The sequence below is a fragment of the Oryctolagus cuniculus genome, chromosome 19 (assembly GCF_964237555.1).
Source record: "Oryctolagus cuniculus chromosome 19, mOryCun1.1, whole genome shotgun sequence".
NCBI lineage: Eukaryota > Metazoa > Chordata > Mammalia > Lagomorpha > Leporidae > Oryctolagus > Oryctolagus cuniculus.
In genome coordinates this window covers 32,734,232-32,750,000 of record NC_091450.1, presented here as the reverse complement: position 1 = coordinate 32,750,000, position 15,769 = coordinate 32,734,232, and the positions used below count along the sequence as shown (strand labels likewise).

General features: G+C 53.6%; 1 protein-coding gene across 1 annotated transcript in view; it reads left to right on the top strand.

Annotated features, from left to right (window-relative positions):
- Positions 1-15,769, top strand: part of PDPK1 (3-phosphoinositide dependent protein kinase 1) — an 87,463-nt gene that overhangs the window by 27,579 nt on the left and 44,115 nt on the right. The window contains exons 2-6 of the mRNA XM_051836225.2: positions 2,997-3,263; positions 7,149-7,191; positions 7,442-7,579; positions 12,499-12,643; positions 13,279-13,376. Coding sequence (XP_051692185.1) covers positions 2,997-3,263; positions 7,149-7,191; positions 7,442-7,579; positions 12,499-12,643; positions 13,279-13,376 — 691 coding nt within the window. The remainder of the gene's footprint in view (positions 1-2,996; positions 3,264-7,148; positions 7,192-7,441; positions 7,580-12,498; positions 12,644-13,278; positions 13,377-15,769) is intronic.

The window sequence follows — 15,769 nt, the reverse complement described above, 5'->3', positions numbered from 1 at the left end:
TGCCGCAATGCCAGCCCCATGTTTCACCTTATAATCAGAAGTAATTTCGAATTGATAGAAGCTATAAGAAGAGTCCAGAAAATTCCAGCATACCCTCAAGCCCTGCATCAGCAGTTGCCTTAACTTTGTGACCTTTTTTTCACGGCCCTTTGGTCTGTCTTGAAGGGCTGCACAGTATTCCTGTACATGAAATAGCCTGGTTTGCTTAGATCTCTGCAGCGAGCGTCTCCAATCTGTTCTAAGCGTTTGCTGTAATCCTCAAACCGCAGTGAGTGTTGTAAGTGTGGCTTTAAATACAATTGAACCATTCTCTCAACTGAGTTTCTAGGAGTAATTATCCTGTGTCCGAGGGTCTTTCTGTATGGGGCACACCTGCTAGAATTTGAGTTTTCCTTTATATTTAGCTTATTAAACTTTTCTACCTGCTAAAGATTTTATTGAGCATTTAATTAGAAAACAAACACTTGCACATTTTGTTGATCAGATCTTTGAGGTATTTATTACAAAGTCAATTGGTCATATTTCATTGACACTGTTTCATTGCCTATTTATTTATAAGAGACCTATTTATTTATTTGAAGGAGCAACAGAGGGAGAGGGAGAGACAAAGATCTTCTGTCAGCTGGCTTATTCCCCAGATGTAACAGGCAGGTTTGGCCAGACTGAAGCCAGGATCCAGGAACTCCATACTGTTCTCCCACATGGTGGCATGGGCCCGAGTACTTGGTCCATCGTCTCCTGCCTTTGCAAGTGGCAGCTCTGCCTGCTGCACTACCACTGTGGCCCTGTTTTTATGCATTTGAAAAATGTTTATTTTAAAATATATTTTCACCTACTTGAAAGGCAGGACCCACAAACATAGATAGAAACAGAAAGATCTTGCATCTGCCACATCATTCCCCAGACGCCCTCCACAGCTGGGCTGGGCCAGGCTGAGCCTAGCAGGCTGTAACTCCCGCTGGGTCTGCCCCAAGTGGTGGTCACACTCTGGCTCCTGGGATGCCTCAGCAGGAAGCTGCGTTGAAAGCGGAGTAGCTGGGACTCCCGGAGCTCTGATAAGGATGTCAGCATTGCAGGTGACAGTTTACCTCAGTGAGCTGCAAGGCCTGTCCCTGTATGTGTCTTTATTCCTTGCCTGGAGTTAGTTAACAGACTTGTAAGAAATAGAGGCCTGCGTTCTCCAGCTGTGGTTCAGGTGCAGGGTTATTTGATGCTGGCTCCTTGGTTGGAAGAGGAGATGAGGTGTATCTTCTGGGGTGACCCTGCCCGAGACTGCCTGCTGGGCTGGTCCTGCCTGCAGCCAGGGCTCGCTCCACACTCTGGGGCTCCCAGCTGTCTGCCGGTTCTTGCTGCCTCCCCTTTCCATCCCTGTGTTTGTCTTGTTTGGGTCTCAGGATGTGTTTCCAGATGAGCTTTTGTCTTTGTTACACATTTTGCCATCTCGAGATGAGTATCTCTTAGCTCTGCGTCGGAGCTGTCATCCGCCGCACACCTTCGGTTCTGTGTGCCCACCCTTCTTTTCTCTTAGCTTAGCGTCTGAGCCATCATCCACTGCACACTATCGGTTGCTGTGTGTCCACCTTTTTTTTTTTTTGTAAAGGTTTATTTATTTATTTGAAAGAGTTACACAGGGTGTGTGGGGGAGTCTTCCATCTGCTGGTTCACTCCCCAGTTGGCCGCAATGGTCAGAGCTGTGCCAAACCGGAGCCAGGAGCCAGGAGCTTCTTCCAGGTCTCCCACGTGGGTGCAGGGGCCCAAGACTTGGGCCATCTTCTGCTTCCCCAGGTCATAGCAGAGAGCTGGATTGGAAGTGGAGCAGCTGAGTCTTGAACCGGCATCAGCGTCCAGAGCGTTAACCCGCTGCTCCACAGTGCCGGCCCCACCCACCTTTCTTTTCCTGGTATAGTTTCTTCTTTTCCAAAATTCTGACTTCTTCCTAGTTCTCTATGTGCATCCTTCCCTGTTTACGTGGAGAAGGAACATCCTTATCTATGCTTTTAACATGTACAGCAGGATACATGTACAGCAGCTCTTCGGAGCCACACTCTCTTGTTTATTTGAATGAATAATTTGAATTTGAATTAATAAAATTAAGCATTCCATTGTGTTCTACTTTTCATTTATGTATATGTGTATATTTTCTTGCTACCCTTGGGTATCATTGCAGATTCTTGAGTTTTCCCTTTTTCACGTATCTAATGACTGTACTTTTAGTGTTTGAAAGGGCACAACTTGACTGCTGACGGCCCCTTAAAGCCAGTGGAGGGAGCTCCTTCTTTTCCGACCACCGTGGCCCCAGGGCCATACTGAGACGCGGGCCGGGTGCCCTTCTGTGTGCTTTAGCGGAGGTAGTGTTGCACACCAGCAGCTTGGGTGCCCCAGGTTTATTTTTGTTGTTCTACCGCAGTGTTAGTGGGTGAGCCGGGCTGCTGAGAGCGTGCAAGGGCAGAGCTGGAGAGTGGTTGTGGAGGCTGTGGCACAACTCTGACAAGTGGCAGTTCAGCTTGGAGTACTGTGCTGTCCTTTCCTGGTGCCACTTGTTGTCTGTGTTTCACAGAACCTCATCTCTGTTGTGTCCCTGTGCATCTCATTGACAGCTGCTCTGCAGTCACTTTGTTGACATTGCCAAACTGCTCTCCAGAAACATTTTAACAGCAGTACCGGTGTTTGGTGCCAGCTGCATCGTATGCGTGTGCTTGCTTTACCCGACCTTGCCAGCATTGAGTGTCTCTGTGTGTTGTAAACACACTTAATCATCGCTCTTATCGATTCATCCCCATAATTAAACATGTGCACTGCTGCCTCATTGCTTTAATTTGGCCTGACGGGGGGAGGAGGGCAGGAGTTGGTTGGAGACTTGTGTGGAGTGAGGAGCAGGGTGGGGGCAGTGGAAGCTGTGGTATGCAGGGCACAGGAGCAGGGTGCACGGGCGGGCACCTGCACTTGGCAGTGCCCGTTCAGTGTGAGTCTTACCTCTCTTCTTCTGTGTCCACCAGTATGACGCCGTCCCCATCCAGTCCAGCGTGGTGTTATGTTCCTGCCCATCCCCATCCATGGTGAGAACCCAGACTGAGTCCAGCGCAGCCCCTGGCATCCCCAGCGGTGGCAGCAGGCAGAGCCCCACCATGGAGGGCACCACAGCCGAGGCCCGGCCCAGTGCCAACGCCCTGCAGCATGCTGCCCAGCCACCGCCACAGCCTCGGAAGAAACGGCCTGAAGACTTCAAATTTGGGAAGATTCTGGGCGAAGGCTCCTTCTCAACCGTAAGTACTCGCTGCTGCCATCGAACCTGCCGCAGTACGTGGAGCAGAAGACCAGACCCACCTGTGCTCGTCCTGCGGGGGTCCCAGGCCCTCCTGGAAGCTCCTGCCGTGAAGGCTCTGAGTGCGAGAAAACAGCGCAGCCTGACTTTGGAGATGAAGCCTTGAGAAGCATTTCTTAGTATTTTATGGTTTTTTTAAAAAATGTGATGGATTCCATTCCAAGCTGGCATCAGCACGTCACCTGCAGTATCTTTGGGTCCCGCTGGCTAGGCCCTAGGAAGCTTTCTGTTCCTTAGGTTAAAAGTTAGTGCCTGCACTCGTGTCTCCTCAGAGGTGCTGGTAACATCTAATGATGGTTTTCATTTCTTTTTATGCCTGGGCGTCTGCCAGTCTTGAAGCCTGCACACTCTGTGTCCTCAGTTTCGTGTCATCACAGCGCTGTCGGCTCACACGCGTGAGACTTCCCCATCTTGGGTTGTTTCCTCTTGAGGCAAAGGAGTGAAGGCTCCCCGCAGCAGCCCCTGCTGAGGCAGAGCCCCGCAGCCGAGGTGGCCGTGGCCACGTCTCCACCGGCTCTGAGGGCTGCAGCACGCGTCCTCCCACACTGGCCAGGGCGGCAGTCCCAGTCTGCCTCTGTGAAACAGCAGATTCCTGCTGTGGCCTGGGCTGGGGCTGCTCTGGTGGCCCTGGAGGCACCTCCCTGGCAGAGTTCCTGAGTAACCAGGCTCTCTTGCCTGGCCTTTGTGAAGAAACCACGTGTGAAAGTTGTATTCCTTTTCTCTTTTTTACATTTATGAAATATTTATTTCTTAAAGATTTATTTGAAAGGCAAAGTGACAGTGAGAGAGGGAAAGACAGACGCAGAGAGAGATCTTTAATCTGTTGGTTCACTCTCCAAAATGGCTGTAATAGCTGGGCCTGGGAGCTGAAGCCAGGAGCCAGGAGCTCAGTTGCAGTCTCCCACGTGGGTGGCAGGGGCCCAAGGACTTGAGCCATCATCTGCTGCTTCCCAGGCACACGAGCAGGAAGCTGGGTCAGAAGTGGAGAGCGCCTGTGACTCAAACTGGGCACTCAGTCTGGAATGTGGGTATGCCACGCAGCCCATGAGATACTGTAAGACACGAAGAACCCAAAACATTGTGGTTCACCTGTATTCTCAACGTCTTCTTTAATGTTAACTTTTGCTGCCCTTAAACCTTTAAAAAAAACTTTTTTTGGTTATGTGTTTGAGAGGCAGAGTGACAGAGATAGATTGCTTCCATCGGCTGGTTTACTCCCCAGATGCCCACAGCAGGTTGAAAGCGGGATCCAGGGCTCCCGTGTGGCTGGTGGAACCTAATTACTTGAGCCCTCACTGCTGTCTCCCAGGGTCTGTCTGCGTTAGTAGGAAGCTGGAGTCGAGCCCGAACCGGGGATCCCACCCACGTGCCTCAGCAGCGTTAATTGCTGGGCCAGATTCCTACCCCCTGGATTTTGTGTAGCAGCAACTTTTATGAAAGAATTTTGTATAAACAAAAGGATTGTACCTCGTTTTAAAAAACCTTCTCTCTCTCTTTTTTTTTTTTTTTTTTGGACAGGCAGAGTGGACAGTGAGAGAGAGAGACAGACAGAAAGGTCTTCCTTTGCCGTTGGTTCAACCTCCAATGGCTGCCGCGGCTGGCGTGCTGTGGCCAGCGCACCGCACTGATCCGATGGCAGGAGCCAGGTACTTATCCTGGTCTCCCATGGGGTGCAGGGCCCAAGCACTTGGGCCATCCTCCACTGTACTCCCGGGCCACAGCAGAGAGCTGGCCTGGAAGAGGGGCAACCGGGACAGAGTCCGGTGTGCCGGTGCCGCAGGCGGAAAATTAGCCTATTGAGCCGCGGCGCCGGCCTAAAAAGCCTTGTACCGTGAGGTTAGCCCCTAGTAGTTCTGGTACTCACAAATCCTTCCAGAAGGAAGAAACTTCTCTTGAAAGAAGCCTGGGTGTGCTGTGCTGTTACTGAGCGTAGTCTAGTCTAGGAATAACTCTCTTTTAACCGACTGGTAAGCGAGGGCTGATTCGTGACATGGCAGGTAGATGATGCAGCTGTTATTCTCATCAGCCCCTGCTTTTTTGAACCTAGGCACAGAGCCACCAGCTCCTTCCTGGGCCTTGGGAATTCGCAGCCCTGGTCTCGGGTTCTGTGTGGTACTCAGTTCTTTCTCATCATTCCTGAGATGGGAACCACATGGCATGAGGTTTGCAGGGCTGGGGAAAAAACACAGTGCAGCTACAAGGCTGTGCAGGGTCTCGACTTGGCAGAGCCTGACGCTGGTGCGTGAGAGCTGGAGGATGGGTGAGGTCCAGCGTAGCCTGGCCGGTGCCTGGGTGATAGGAAGACAGACACCTGCATTGGGATAGCACAAGGGTGATGGAAGTGTCTCCTTAGAGAAGATTCCAGGACACATCAGCACTTGGGAACGGTTCTTCCTCACCTGCCCTACTTAAGTAGTGAGCGTTGCAGAAGGACTAAGTGCCTTGCCACTGCCCCTCACACCCCTGCAGCTGAGAGCCATCCTCGGGAAAGGTCTCTGGGGTCTTTCCACTGGAGTGTGTGTGATCTGACGTTGTTCTTGATAACTGCAATGCTAGTCCAGGTTTACCTCTGGTGAGTTCTGTGAAGAATCCTTCATGGGGCTAACTCCCAGCCCCGGCCAGCTGATCCCGGCACTTTGGCCTCCTGAGATCTTCCCACCAGGTCCAAGATTTCCCAGGAACAAGTCACGGTGGTCCCGTGCAGGTTTCTTCCAAGATGCCTTGGCCTGCACTGGGAGATGGGGCCTTCCCGCGTCAGGGCTGCCCGCAGCATGTCCTGTGCTCAGCTGGGAGCCCTTTGGGTGTTTTCAGTTTGGTGCTCAGTATGCCAGGGTTTGCTTGTGCAGAATGGTCTTTCCCATGTTGGCGGTGCCACTCTGGAGGGCCCTGTCCCTGAAGGGAGTCTCAGTCCGACGCTCGGATGTGCTGTGGGAGGGCCTCCAGGGAAGGTGGCTGGCTCCTTTGCGTGGGGCTCCGGGAGGCTTTATTGCAAGGACGTTCACAGTCATGACTGTATTTATGGTGTCTGACTTTGTCTGAAAGTGAAATGTGTGGTAACAGTTAGCCCAATCCAGGGCAGCTTTGTGCAGTGGCCGTATCCTAGAAGGGTGTGCTCTTGAGGTTATTTTTTAAAGAAGTTCCTAGGGGCTGGTGCTGTGGCGTAGCAGGTAAAGCCGCTGCCTGCAGTGCCGGCATCCCATATGGGTGCTAGTTCATGTCCTGGCTGCTCTTCTTCCGATCCAGCTCTCTTCTCTGGCCTGGGAAAGCAGTAGAAGATGGCCTAAGTCCTTGGGCCCCTCCACTGGCATGGGAGACCTGGAGGAAGCTCCTGGCTCCTGGCTTCGGATCTGCCCAGCTCCGGCCCTTGCAGCCATTTGGGGAGTGAACCAGCGTGGATGGAAGTCGTCTCTCTCTCTCTCTGCCTCTGTGTCTCTGTGGCTCTGCCTTTCAAATAAATAAATAAAAATCTTAAAAAAAAAAAAAAAAAAAAAAAAAAAAAAGGTCCTAGCACCCACATGTGGTGGTGTTTGCCGTCACTCTGCTCTCCATGATGGGTGTGTTAGTCTGCAGGGCTCCTGGATTTGCACTTCCACTGCGTCATGAGCACTATTGGCAGCTGATGAAGAACCTTCTAGAAACAAGAGACTTTCATGTTTGCTGTTAACGATTGGAGCACATTAACATGCGTGTTGGATTTTTGTCAGTGTAACTGCACACTGCGAGTGGGCTGGGGGGCCTGCATGGTGTTACGGTGGGACCTGTGAGACGGTGCCTGGTTATTACAGTGTCTTTTTTCCTTTCTGTCCTCCCTAACCCCCCAAACCAGGTTGTCCTGGCTCGAGAACTGGCAACCTCCAGAGAATATGCTAGTAAGTACTGACTCAAGTGAGCTGTGTCTGGGGTGAGGGCAGCACAGCTGTGCGTGAGCAGCCTGGGTGGCAGGCCCCGAGGTGTCTGTGCTGCCTCAAGGGGTCGGAACACTTCTGGGCTCAGGTGCCACGAAGCTGGGATGTGCGATGTCTAAGAACTTCGGTTGGTACCAGTTCCCTTTATGAGCTGTGTGTGTGTAGTATTATTGCCTTTTCCGATTGTAGTAACTCACTTCTCTCTCGCCTTAAGTTAAAATCCTGGAGAAGCGGCATATTATAAAAGAGAACAAGGTTCCGTATGTGACCAGAGAGCGGGATGTGATGTCGCGCCTGGATCACCCCTTCTTTGTTAAGCTTTACTTCACTTTTCAGGACGACGAAAAGCTCTGTATCCTTTGTGTGGTCAGCGCCGTCTGCGTCACATGGATCACCCTCTTGCTTGGAGGAAAAGGCACAGTGCGATTCCCGTCCCTGCTTCCCTGGGACTCCTTGGGCTGCTGACATCCTCAGAGGCAGGAGCCAGCGGTGCCAGTGCAGGGCTGAGGCTTGCGAACCTCAGGGGAGGTTAAGGGGAGCCCACAGGACAGCGTTGAGACGCTTTTGATAGGCGGTGCATCTAGGGGGTTGCTGTTTATGATTCTGGCCCTCCCCTAACCAGTGTCCTTGGAGGACTGGTTACTGCCAAATCCCGTGCTCAGAGGCAGTAGGGCCCTGACACTGCAGGAGTGGTCGTGGGCCCCCGGAGGGTCCTAGGTTCCTTCTGGCCTCTTCGGCCCTGGGTGTGTGATCTGGTGGGGAAGGATGTGTCCAGAGAGTGACTCGGGGGAGCCTGAACTGGCGGCTGTCCACCCCTCCTCTGGAGCTCGTTCAGCTCCTTGCTGCCCAGAACTGTCCAAGCTGCTTGTCCAGCAGAGGCTGTGGCCATCCCTTGCTCCGCTGACCTTGCATGGAGCCCTTGTGGCGTTGTCTTGTTGCCTTTTGAACTGAGGAGACAGGGCCCGGTGGAAGTTGGCGTGGGCCGTAACTTGCGTGTCTAGCTTACCTCAGGCCTTTAGCCTGGCTGGTGAGCCGGGGTTCTTGACCCGCTGCTCTTTCCTCCCACCTTCTCCCTCCCTGTACCTTCCAGGGAGGGTGCCTGTCGCTCTCTGTGACAGCTTTGCTTCTTCACCCCTACCCTTTTATCTCCCCTCCCCTCCCCTCCCCTCCCCTCCCACCTCCCTCCCTCCCTCTCCCTCTCTCCCTCCCTCCCTCCCTCTCCCTCTCTCCCTCCCTCCCTCCCTCTCCCTCTCTCCCTCTCTCTCTTTCTTTCCTTCTTTCCTTCTTTCTTTCTTTCTTTCTTTCTTTCTTTCTTTCTTTCTTTCTTTCTTTCTTTCTTTCTTTTCTTTCTTTCTTTCTCTCTTTCTTTCCTTCTTTCTTTCTCTCTTTCTTTCTTTCTTTCTTTCTTCCTCTCCTTCTTTCCTTCTCTCCTTCTCTCCTTCTTTCTTTCTTTCTTTCTTTCTTTCTCTCTTTCTTTCTTTCCTTCTCTCTTTCTCTCTTTCTTTCTTTCTTTCTTTCTCTCTTTCCCTCCTTCTTTCCTTCTTTCCTTCTTTCTTTCTCTCTTTCTCTCTCTTTCTTTCTTTCCTTCTCTCTTTCTCTCCTCCTCTCCTTTCCTTCTTTCCTTCTCTCTTTCTTTCTTTCTTTCTTTCTTTCTTTCTTTCTTTCTTTCCTTCTCTCTTTCTCTCTCTCTTTCTCTCTCTCTCTCTTTCTCTCTCTCTCTTTCTCTCTTTCTCTCTCTCTTTCTCTCTTTCTTTCTTTCTCTGATTTATTTGTTTGTTTGGCCAGGCCGAAGCCAGGAGTCAGAACTCCATCCCGGTCTCCCACATGAGAGTCAGAGGCCCAAGCATTCCACTGCCTTCCCAGGCACATTAACAAGGAGCTGGCTTAGGAATGGAACTTGAATTGGTGCTCTTATGGGATACCAGTGTCGCAGGTGGTAGCTTAACCCACTGTAGCACAGTGCCAGCTCCCCAGCCTCCGCTCTCAGCGCCTTCCCCGCAGGGCAGGGCAGAGCTGAGGGGTAGGGAGACTGTCTGCTTGGAGCTCACCCTTCAGTGTGGGAGTTAGAGGTGCACGGGTATCCTGAAGCACAGCAGACTGCAAGAGGCACCTCCCACAGTGGGAAGGCTGGAGCAACGTGTCTGGACACGGGGAAGGGACTGCTGGGTGGGAGCCTGCATGGTGGAGTGTGAGGGCCAGCTGGAAGTCCTCATCTGGAGCCATGGGCCTGACCCCAGCTCTGTTTTCACAGAGCATGGTGGGAGAATGGGGCCCCCGCTGCCTTTTGCTACCATGTTCCTAGCTGGGACCAGAATGCGGCAGTGGGGCTGGACAGAAGAGGGCAGTGGGGCCACTCCAGGGTGCTCACTGTCCCTCAGAGGCTGGGGTACAGCGGTGTTTGTTACTGAGCTGGGGTGGCATTTAAGGTCCCTGCTGGTGCTGGCTGTGCAAGGCCACTGCCGGCGAGGCTCCAGTTTGTCGGGGTCTGGCTGCCCTCCTGTGCCCCCCTCCCACCCTGAGGTTAGAGCCTGAGCTCCCCACACACAAAGCTGGCACAAGCAGGGGCCACTTCAGCACTGTGGGGTGTTGCCAGAGAGCTTGGAGGATGTGGACCTGGAGACTGGGATCGCGTGGTTTCAGAGGGAGGGTGCTAATGCCCAGCCAGACACCACACAGCCTGGGGTTGGCCAGAGGATCTGTCCCTTGCAAGCTCTTGAAGTGGCCAGTTACCCAGGGACAAGGGTCAAGCAGGAGGGAGAGGTGAGAAAGCATGGGCAGAGCCACCCTTCCTGGAGGTTTGGTTTGGAGAGGAGCACAGGGGCGTCAGAGCTGTGGGCAGGTAGTCTGGGGTGAGGATTTGTTTTTTATCTGACACGTTCTTCAGGGCCCTGCCTGCTGTATTCCAGTGTCATTCTGTGTCCATTCCTTTGTCCCCACCTGTCTGCTGGTGTGGCTCATTCAGCAGCCATCAGTGCCCCTTGATGCTGTGTTCTGTGTCTTCCTTCTCCCAGGCTGCCTCTGCCTCCATTGTCATGCCCTGGGGCCCTGTGACCGTGAGCCTGTTTGTGCCCATGGGGTCTGGCCTGTGCTTCCTGCAGAGCTATTGGCTTGACTTCATGTTTTCCCAGGGCCACGGGTGGGAGTGGCCATAGCCAGGCAGGGAGAGAGACTGTGGGTATTCATTGGGTAGCCCGTTGCCCTTGATTACGAATACACATTCCAAAGTGCTACTCACCTGCCACAGGAGTGGGACCCAGGACTCCTGCCCCACTCAGAATCTTTGGTGTACGTTGTGTTGAGAAACAGGAGGAGGAACCCTTTGCATGCAGGGTGCCCAGCTGTGTGCTGTCCTCCTCTCAGCTGTCACTGCAGTGCAGCAGGGGGAGTGGATGGTCACGTGCGTTCATTGACCTGTCACTGCCCTCCAGGGACTACAGGCAAACCATGGGGACATCCCCGCAGCAGCCTGAGAACAGGCACCAGGCTCAGTGCCTGCTCCCAGGACGGGAGCTGAGCGGGGTGAGGCCAAACGCAGGCCCACCTCCCTTCCTGGGATGCATTGCTGATTGGACCACCGGAGCCTCAGCAGCCAGGGGCCTTCTCCTCTGGCCTGGGGAAGGCAGCTGTGGTAGCTTGGCGGTTTGGTGGTCTTCCTTCTCTTCCCACTGAGGCCAGCGTATGCCTGCTTGTCCGTGGAGAGCACAGGGATGGAATCACCACTGCGTGCTTCAGGAGGCTGGGCCTGGGCCTGTCCTGCCTTGGCTTAGTCTTTCTGGGCAGGTTGGTTGTGTGCTTCCTCCCTGGAACTCCTGGTCTGTGGGAGTGTGCAGCCTGCCCTTTTCACTGGCCCACAGGGAGGTGGAGAGCATTGAGAACTCAGAGGGCACCGATGAAGTCGGACAAGTTCATCCGGGACGCGCGAGCCAGTAGGCTAGAGCAGTAATGGAGCAGTGATCCTGGGCGTCCCCTGTGCTCAGTCCTACAGCCAGGCAGAGAGCTGTGTGTCTGCTGAGGAAGGCAGGAGCCAGGGAACGGGGAGATACGGAGTGAGACACCTCCCCGCGTCTGTGACGGTCAGATCTTCACAGCCCGGCTCCTTGTGGTGAGGCTCTGGCCGGGGTAAGGGCCTGTACTGGCAGCTCCATGGCCTATGCCAGCAAGGTGCTCATGATGGAGATGCTGGGTGAAGAGCTCGTGGACACTGGGATGGGGTAAGGTGAGGAAGGCCTGGCTGAGACCCCGTGCATTCTCTAAGGAGAGGACTGGTTTTTGTTTCAGGTTCCTCAAACAAATGTTGAACTTTGTCCAGAGTGAGAGGACCTTGCATTCCTTTTCCCTCTGGGTTTGTCCTCACTGTCCTGAGGCTTCCGCTCCACCCTTGGTGGTAGGAGGCAGTGTTTTGAGATAGCACAGAGTGGAGCAGCCTGACGCCCAGGCATGAACTGCCCTCCCCGTCCCGAGAGCTGCTGCTCAGGGCCTGTGTCCTGGGCTGCTGGGACAGATACGTACCTGGAGACAGCTGATAACAGGCACAGGTGTTCCGTGTTCCTGGGAGAAAGCATTGCATGGGGTCCGTTCCTTGTCTTAAATCCTCTCGGTAAAAAACAAACTCAGTGCAGTGTAGTGGTCCTGGGAGGGAGGAGAAGAGGTTGTCCTTGCTGTCTCTCCCCAGTGAGTGCCTTACAAATAGATGAGTTGAGGAGTTGGTAAAATGGCTTTTTGTGTCACTTGTCTATGGAAGGAGCGCTCATATAAGGAGTAGGTGGGCCGTGAGCATGCATGGAGGGTGTGGAGAGCCTTGGGCGAGTTTAGCAGTGGCTCTGGTGCGGTCCCAGCACTTGCAGTGTGTTGGAGGCCTCCTGTCTGCCCTCCTGAGGCCACTGCTTTGCAGCCTACACGCATGTGTCTGCTGTCTGTGCACTTGCAGCCGCACAAGTGTGTGTTGTGCACTGGTGGCCTGGGCTGCAGGCCTGATAGTCGTCTCGTGATGCCCTCTGTTGATGCCTTTGCTGTGGTCCAGGGGCAATCCAAGCTGGGAGTTGCTGTCCACTCTTCCAGGGACTGAGTCATTGTGGTCCTGGTCAGGAGCCCCATCCTGGCACCAGGTCTCAGAGCCGGCCTGGGATTCCTGTCCTGACTCCAAAAAGGGTGACTGTCTTGGGACACTAGTACCTACCCTTTGCATTTATTTGGAAAAACAATTTTTGTTGGGTTGTTAAGGCTAGTGTTTAAAATGGCTTTTATACTCTTCCTTAACTGTATAATAATCAGATTTTGGTCTTAGTTATGCCAAAAATGGAGAACTACTTAAATACATTCGCAAAATCGGTTCCTTTGATGAGACCTGTACGCGATTTTACACTGCCGAGATTGTGTGTGCTTTAGAGTACTTGCATGGCAAGGGCGTCATCCACAGGTAACCGGGGACGCCGTGGGCGGCCTTGGCAAGAGTCACTTCAGTAACTAGGCAGGACTGTTGGGCTTGTTGCTGCCATCGATGTCGTCACTGGGGTTGGCTCCCTCTGGGGTCTGTTCTGGTTGACTTCATGGAAGGTGCAACTGAGATGCCAGGTGGTGGTGCCTCGCTATGAGAGCCGAGGAGGGAGATGCCAGCCCCTTGCAGGCTCCTGGCTGAGCCGAAACTCAACTATAAATGTCAAAGCAGATGGGCCAAGTGTCTTTCCTGCCGAGCGAACAGGTCCTTCAGCTTCTTGACTGATACTTTTATTTTGTCACTTGTAGCTTTTGTGTGTACTTATTTCTGGTCTTTTTTTTTCTGAGAAAGCCAAATTGGAAATGTGTATAAGCCCTTTGTTTTATGAGCTTAAAGTGACAGATTGTACTTCTGTGTGAAGTTCACGAGATGGTAGGTGTGGTCGTGAAGTGACGCGACTTGACCGTCCTTTTGTTCTGTGGACTTGAGACTGTGCTCTCGGTGGTGCGGTATGGAGATGCACCGCTCATCAGATTGCTTCGCTTCCAGCCAAGTTTAGAGCATGTAGTGAGCCTCCTCTTCAAGCGTTTCATTTCCAGTGTCAACTTCTTTTGCAGGGACCTGAAACCGGAGAACATCCTGTTGAATGAAGACATGCACATCCAGATCACAGACTTCGGAACAGCAAAGGTGTTGTCTCCGGCGAGCAAGCAAGGTGCGTGAGTGCTGTGGACCGCGCGTGGCCCCGTGGAAGTGTTCTGCTTGGCTGTCTTCCTTGCTGAAGGGTCTGTGAGGCCTTGGCTGCGATCAGACAGGTGTTGGGCCCTGCTGTGGCTGTGGATTCTGCTTAGGGATCCCAGACTCTGTGTGCTTGGCCTTGTGGGTGGAGGGAGGGAGGTCTCTGAGTGCCGTGAGCGCCCCGTGGCTCTTCCTGCCCCGTCTGCTTCCTAGATGGTCGGGCTGCCACGTTGTACCCAGCTACAAGTGCACGGGGCATGGGGTTGGTGTGGTCAGCTCCCGCTGCAGTCCCCAGGGGGAGCTTGTTCCTGAACCTTAGTGCCATCTGGTGTGTGCAGCCTCTGTGCTGGCCCAAGCACTCTGATTGTAGGGAGGTTTTGGAAAACGGCAGAATGAATGTGAGTCTGCTGTTGGCCAAGTGCATGCGGACAGTCACAAAAGCCCCGGCCCCTGCCCCTTTGCAGCGTGTCCTGTCTTGGCTTGTGCTGTGGTGAATCCATTGGCGGCCTGGCTGTCTTAGCAGCTGGGGAGATCTTACTGCCGGGAATCATGGACTCTGAGGATGTGGAGTGGCGTTTTAACGTGGGAAGAGGCGGCCTAGGGAAGGGAAGCTGGTGTGTAGTTACTAAGCAGTCTTGAAAGCGCATGGAGGTCCTGAGCTGTGTGAGGCCTCTGTGCAGTGCTCCGGGCTCTGGGCCTGCATCGGGGCGCCTGTGAGAGAAAGCCTCTGATAGAAGGTACCAGCCAGACGAGTCTGTACTCCGGCTGGGAGTGAGTGTGAGTTTGTTGATGGAAGAAGGGTTCAGACATGTTTCTCATGCTGCAGCTGTTCATGCAAGGAAGGGAACCAGGAGCACAGGGCATGCGGCTCTGGCTCGGACCCTGCACCCTCGGCGAGCGGGTTCATGGCAGCTAGAGAGGAGTATGGTTGGGATGGGTAGATGGGAGTTGATCTCAGGCAAGTGAGTTATGTCTACACAGTGTGCTGTCAGGTCGCTGGCCGGCACCTGACTGGGTCCTCCTGACACCTCCCAATGCTTGTTTCACTGTACTGAGCCTTCCTCTCCTTCCCTAGGGTCTTGCCAGCCCTGAGTTTTATTTTTAGTGTTTGCTTCTTTATTTTACTTGAAAGGCGGAGTGTGTGTGAGAGAGATCTTCCATCTGCTAGTTTACTTCCCAGATGCCTGCAGCAGCCAGGCTGTGCCAGCTTGAAACCAGGAGCACAGGATCTCATTTGGGTCTCCCACATGGGTGGCAGGGACCCAGGTATTTGGACCATCATTCGCTGCCTTTGCAGGCCCAGTAACAGGAAGCTGCGTAGGAAGTGGAGCAGCTGGGACTGGAACTGGCCCTCTGATATGGGATGCCAGCCTTGCACATGGTGGCTTCGCCTGCTACACTGTGTTGCCAGCCCTGTGTACTGTTTGAAGTCGTCCAGAGTCTTAGAATTTATTCGTGCTTAGGTATGGTTGCCCCAGGAGATCTTGAGAACTTAAAGAAGAACAAGGCCCAACAGGTGCACTGAACGTCACACCACCCTCCTGAGGAGGCTCAGTCCTGTTGTCGTGAACCTGTCCCAGTGAGTCAGGCAGTCCCCCAATCTGAGGGACATGATGGCTGGATTGGGACATCTGCTGAGGGACTTGGTACCAGAGAGGGTTCTGAGTCCTTGCCTCACCCAAGGTGCCCCTAGCTGTGTCCTTCCCGGGGCAGCTGGATCCTAGGGATGGTGGATCCCAGGGATAGTGCGTCCTGGGGACTGCGAGTCCCAGGGATGGTGGCTCCTAGGGACGGTGGCTCCTAGGGACGGTGGGTCCCAGGGATGGTGGCTCCTAGGAACGCTGGGTCCTAGGGATGGTGGATCCTAGGGATGGTGGCTCCTAGGAACGCTGGGTCCTAGGGATGGCAGATCCTAGGGATGGTGGCTCCTAGGGACGCTGGGTCCTAGGGATGGCAGATCCTCGGGACGGTGGCTCCTAGGGACGGTGCCCTCATCTTTGGCTATGGCCCTGGTTTTGCCCTCTTTTTGAGACTCTTGGTGGAACTTGGGGTGACTTGGAGGTTCATATTTGGGGTTTGTTTCTGGAAACTGCTAAACTGCGCAGGCTTTCTGGAGTGTGGAGACTCCAGCAGTTAAACAGGAGGAGGAAGAGGGCCTGAGGTGTGGGTGGGCAGCCGGCGGAGGGAGAGGGCTTTGACTGCAGCACACCGCAGAGAGCTGCCATGTCCCTCCTGCAGTGCTGTGGAATTTTTTTTTTAAAGATTTATTTATTTTATTTGAAAAGCAGAATTAGGGAGAGGAGAGATGAGAGAGAGATCTTCCACCTGCTGGTTCACTTTCCACGGAGCTACAGTGGCCGGGGGCTGGAC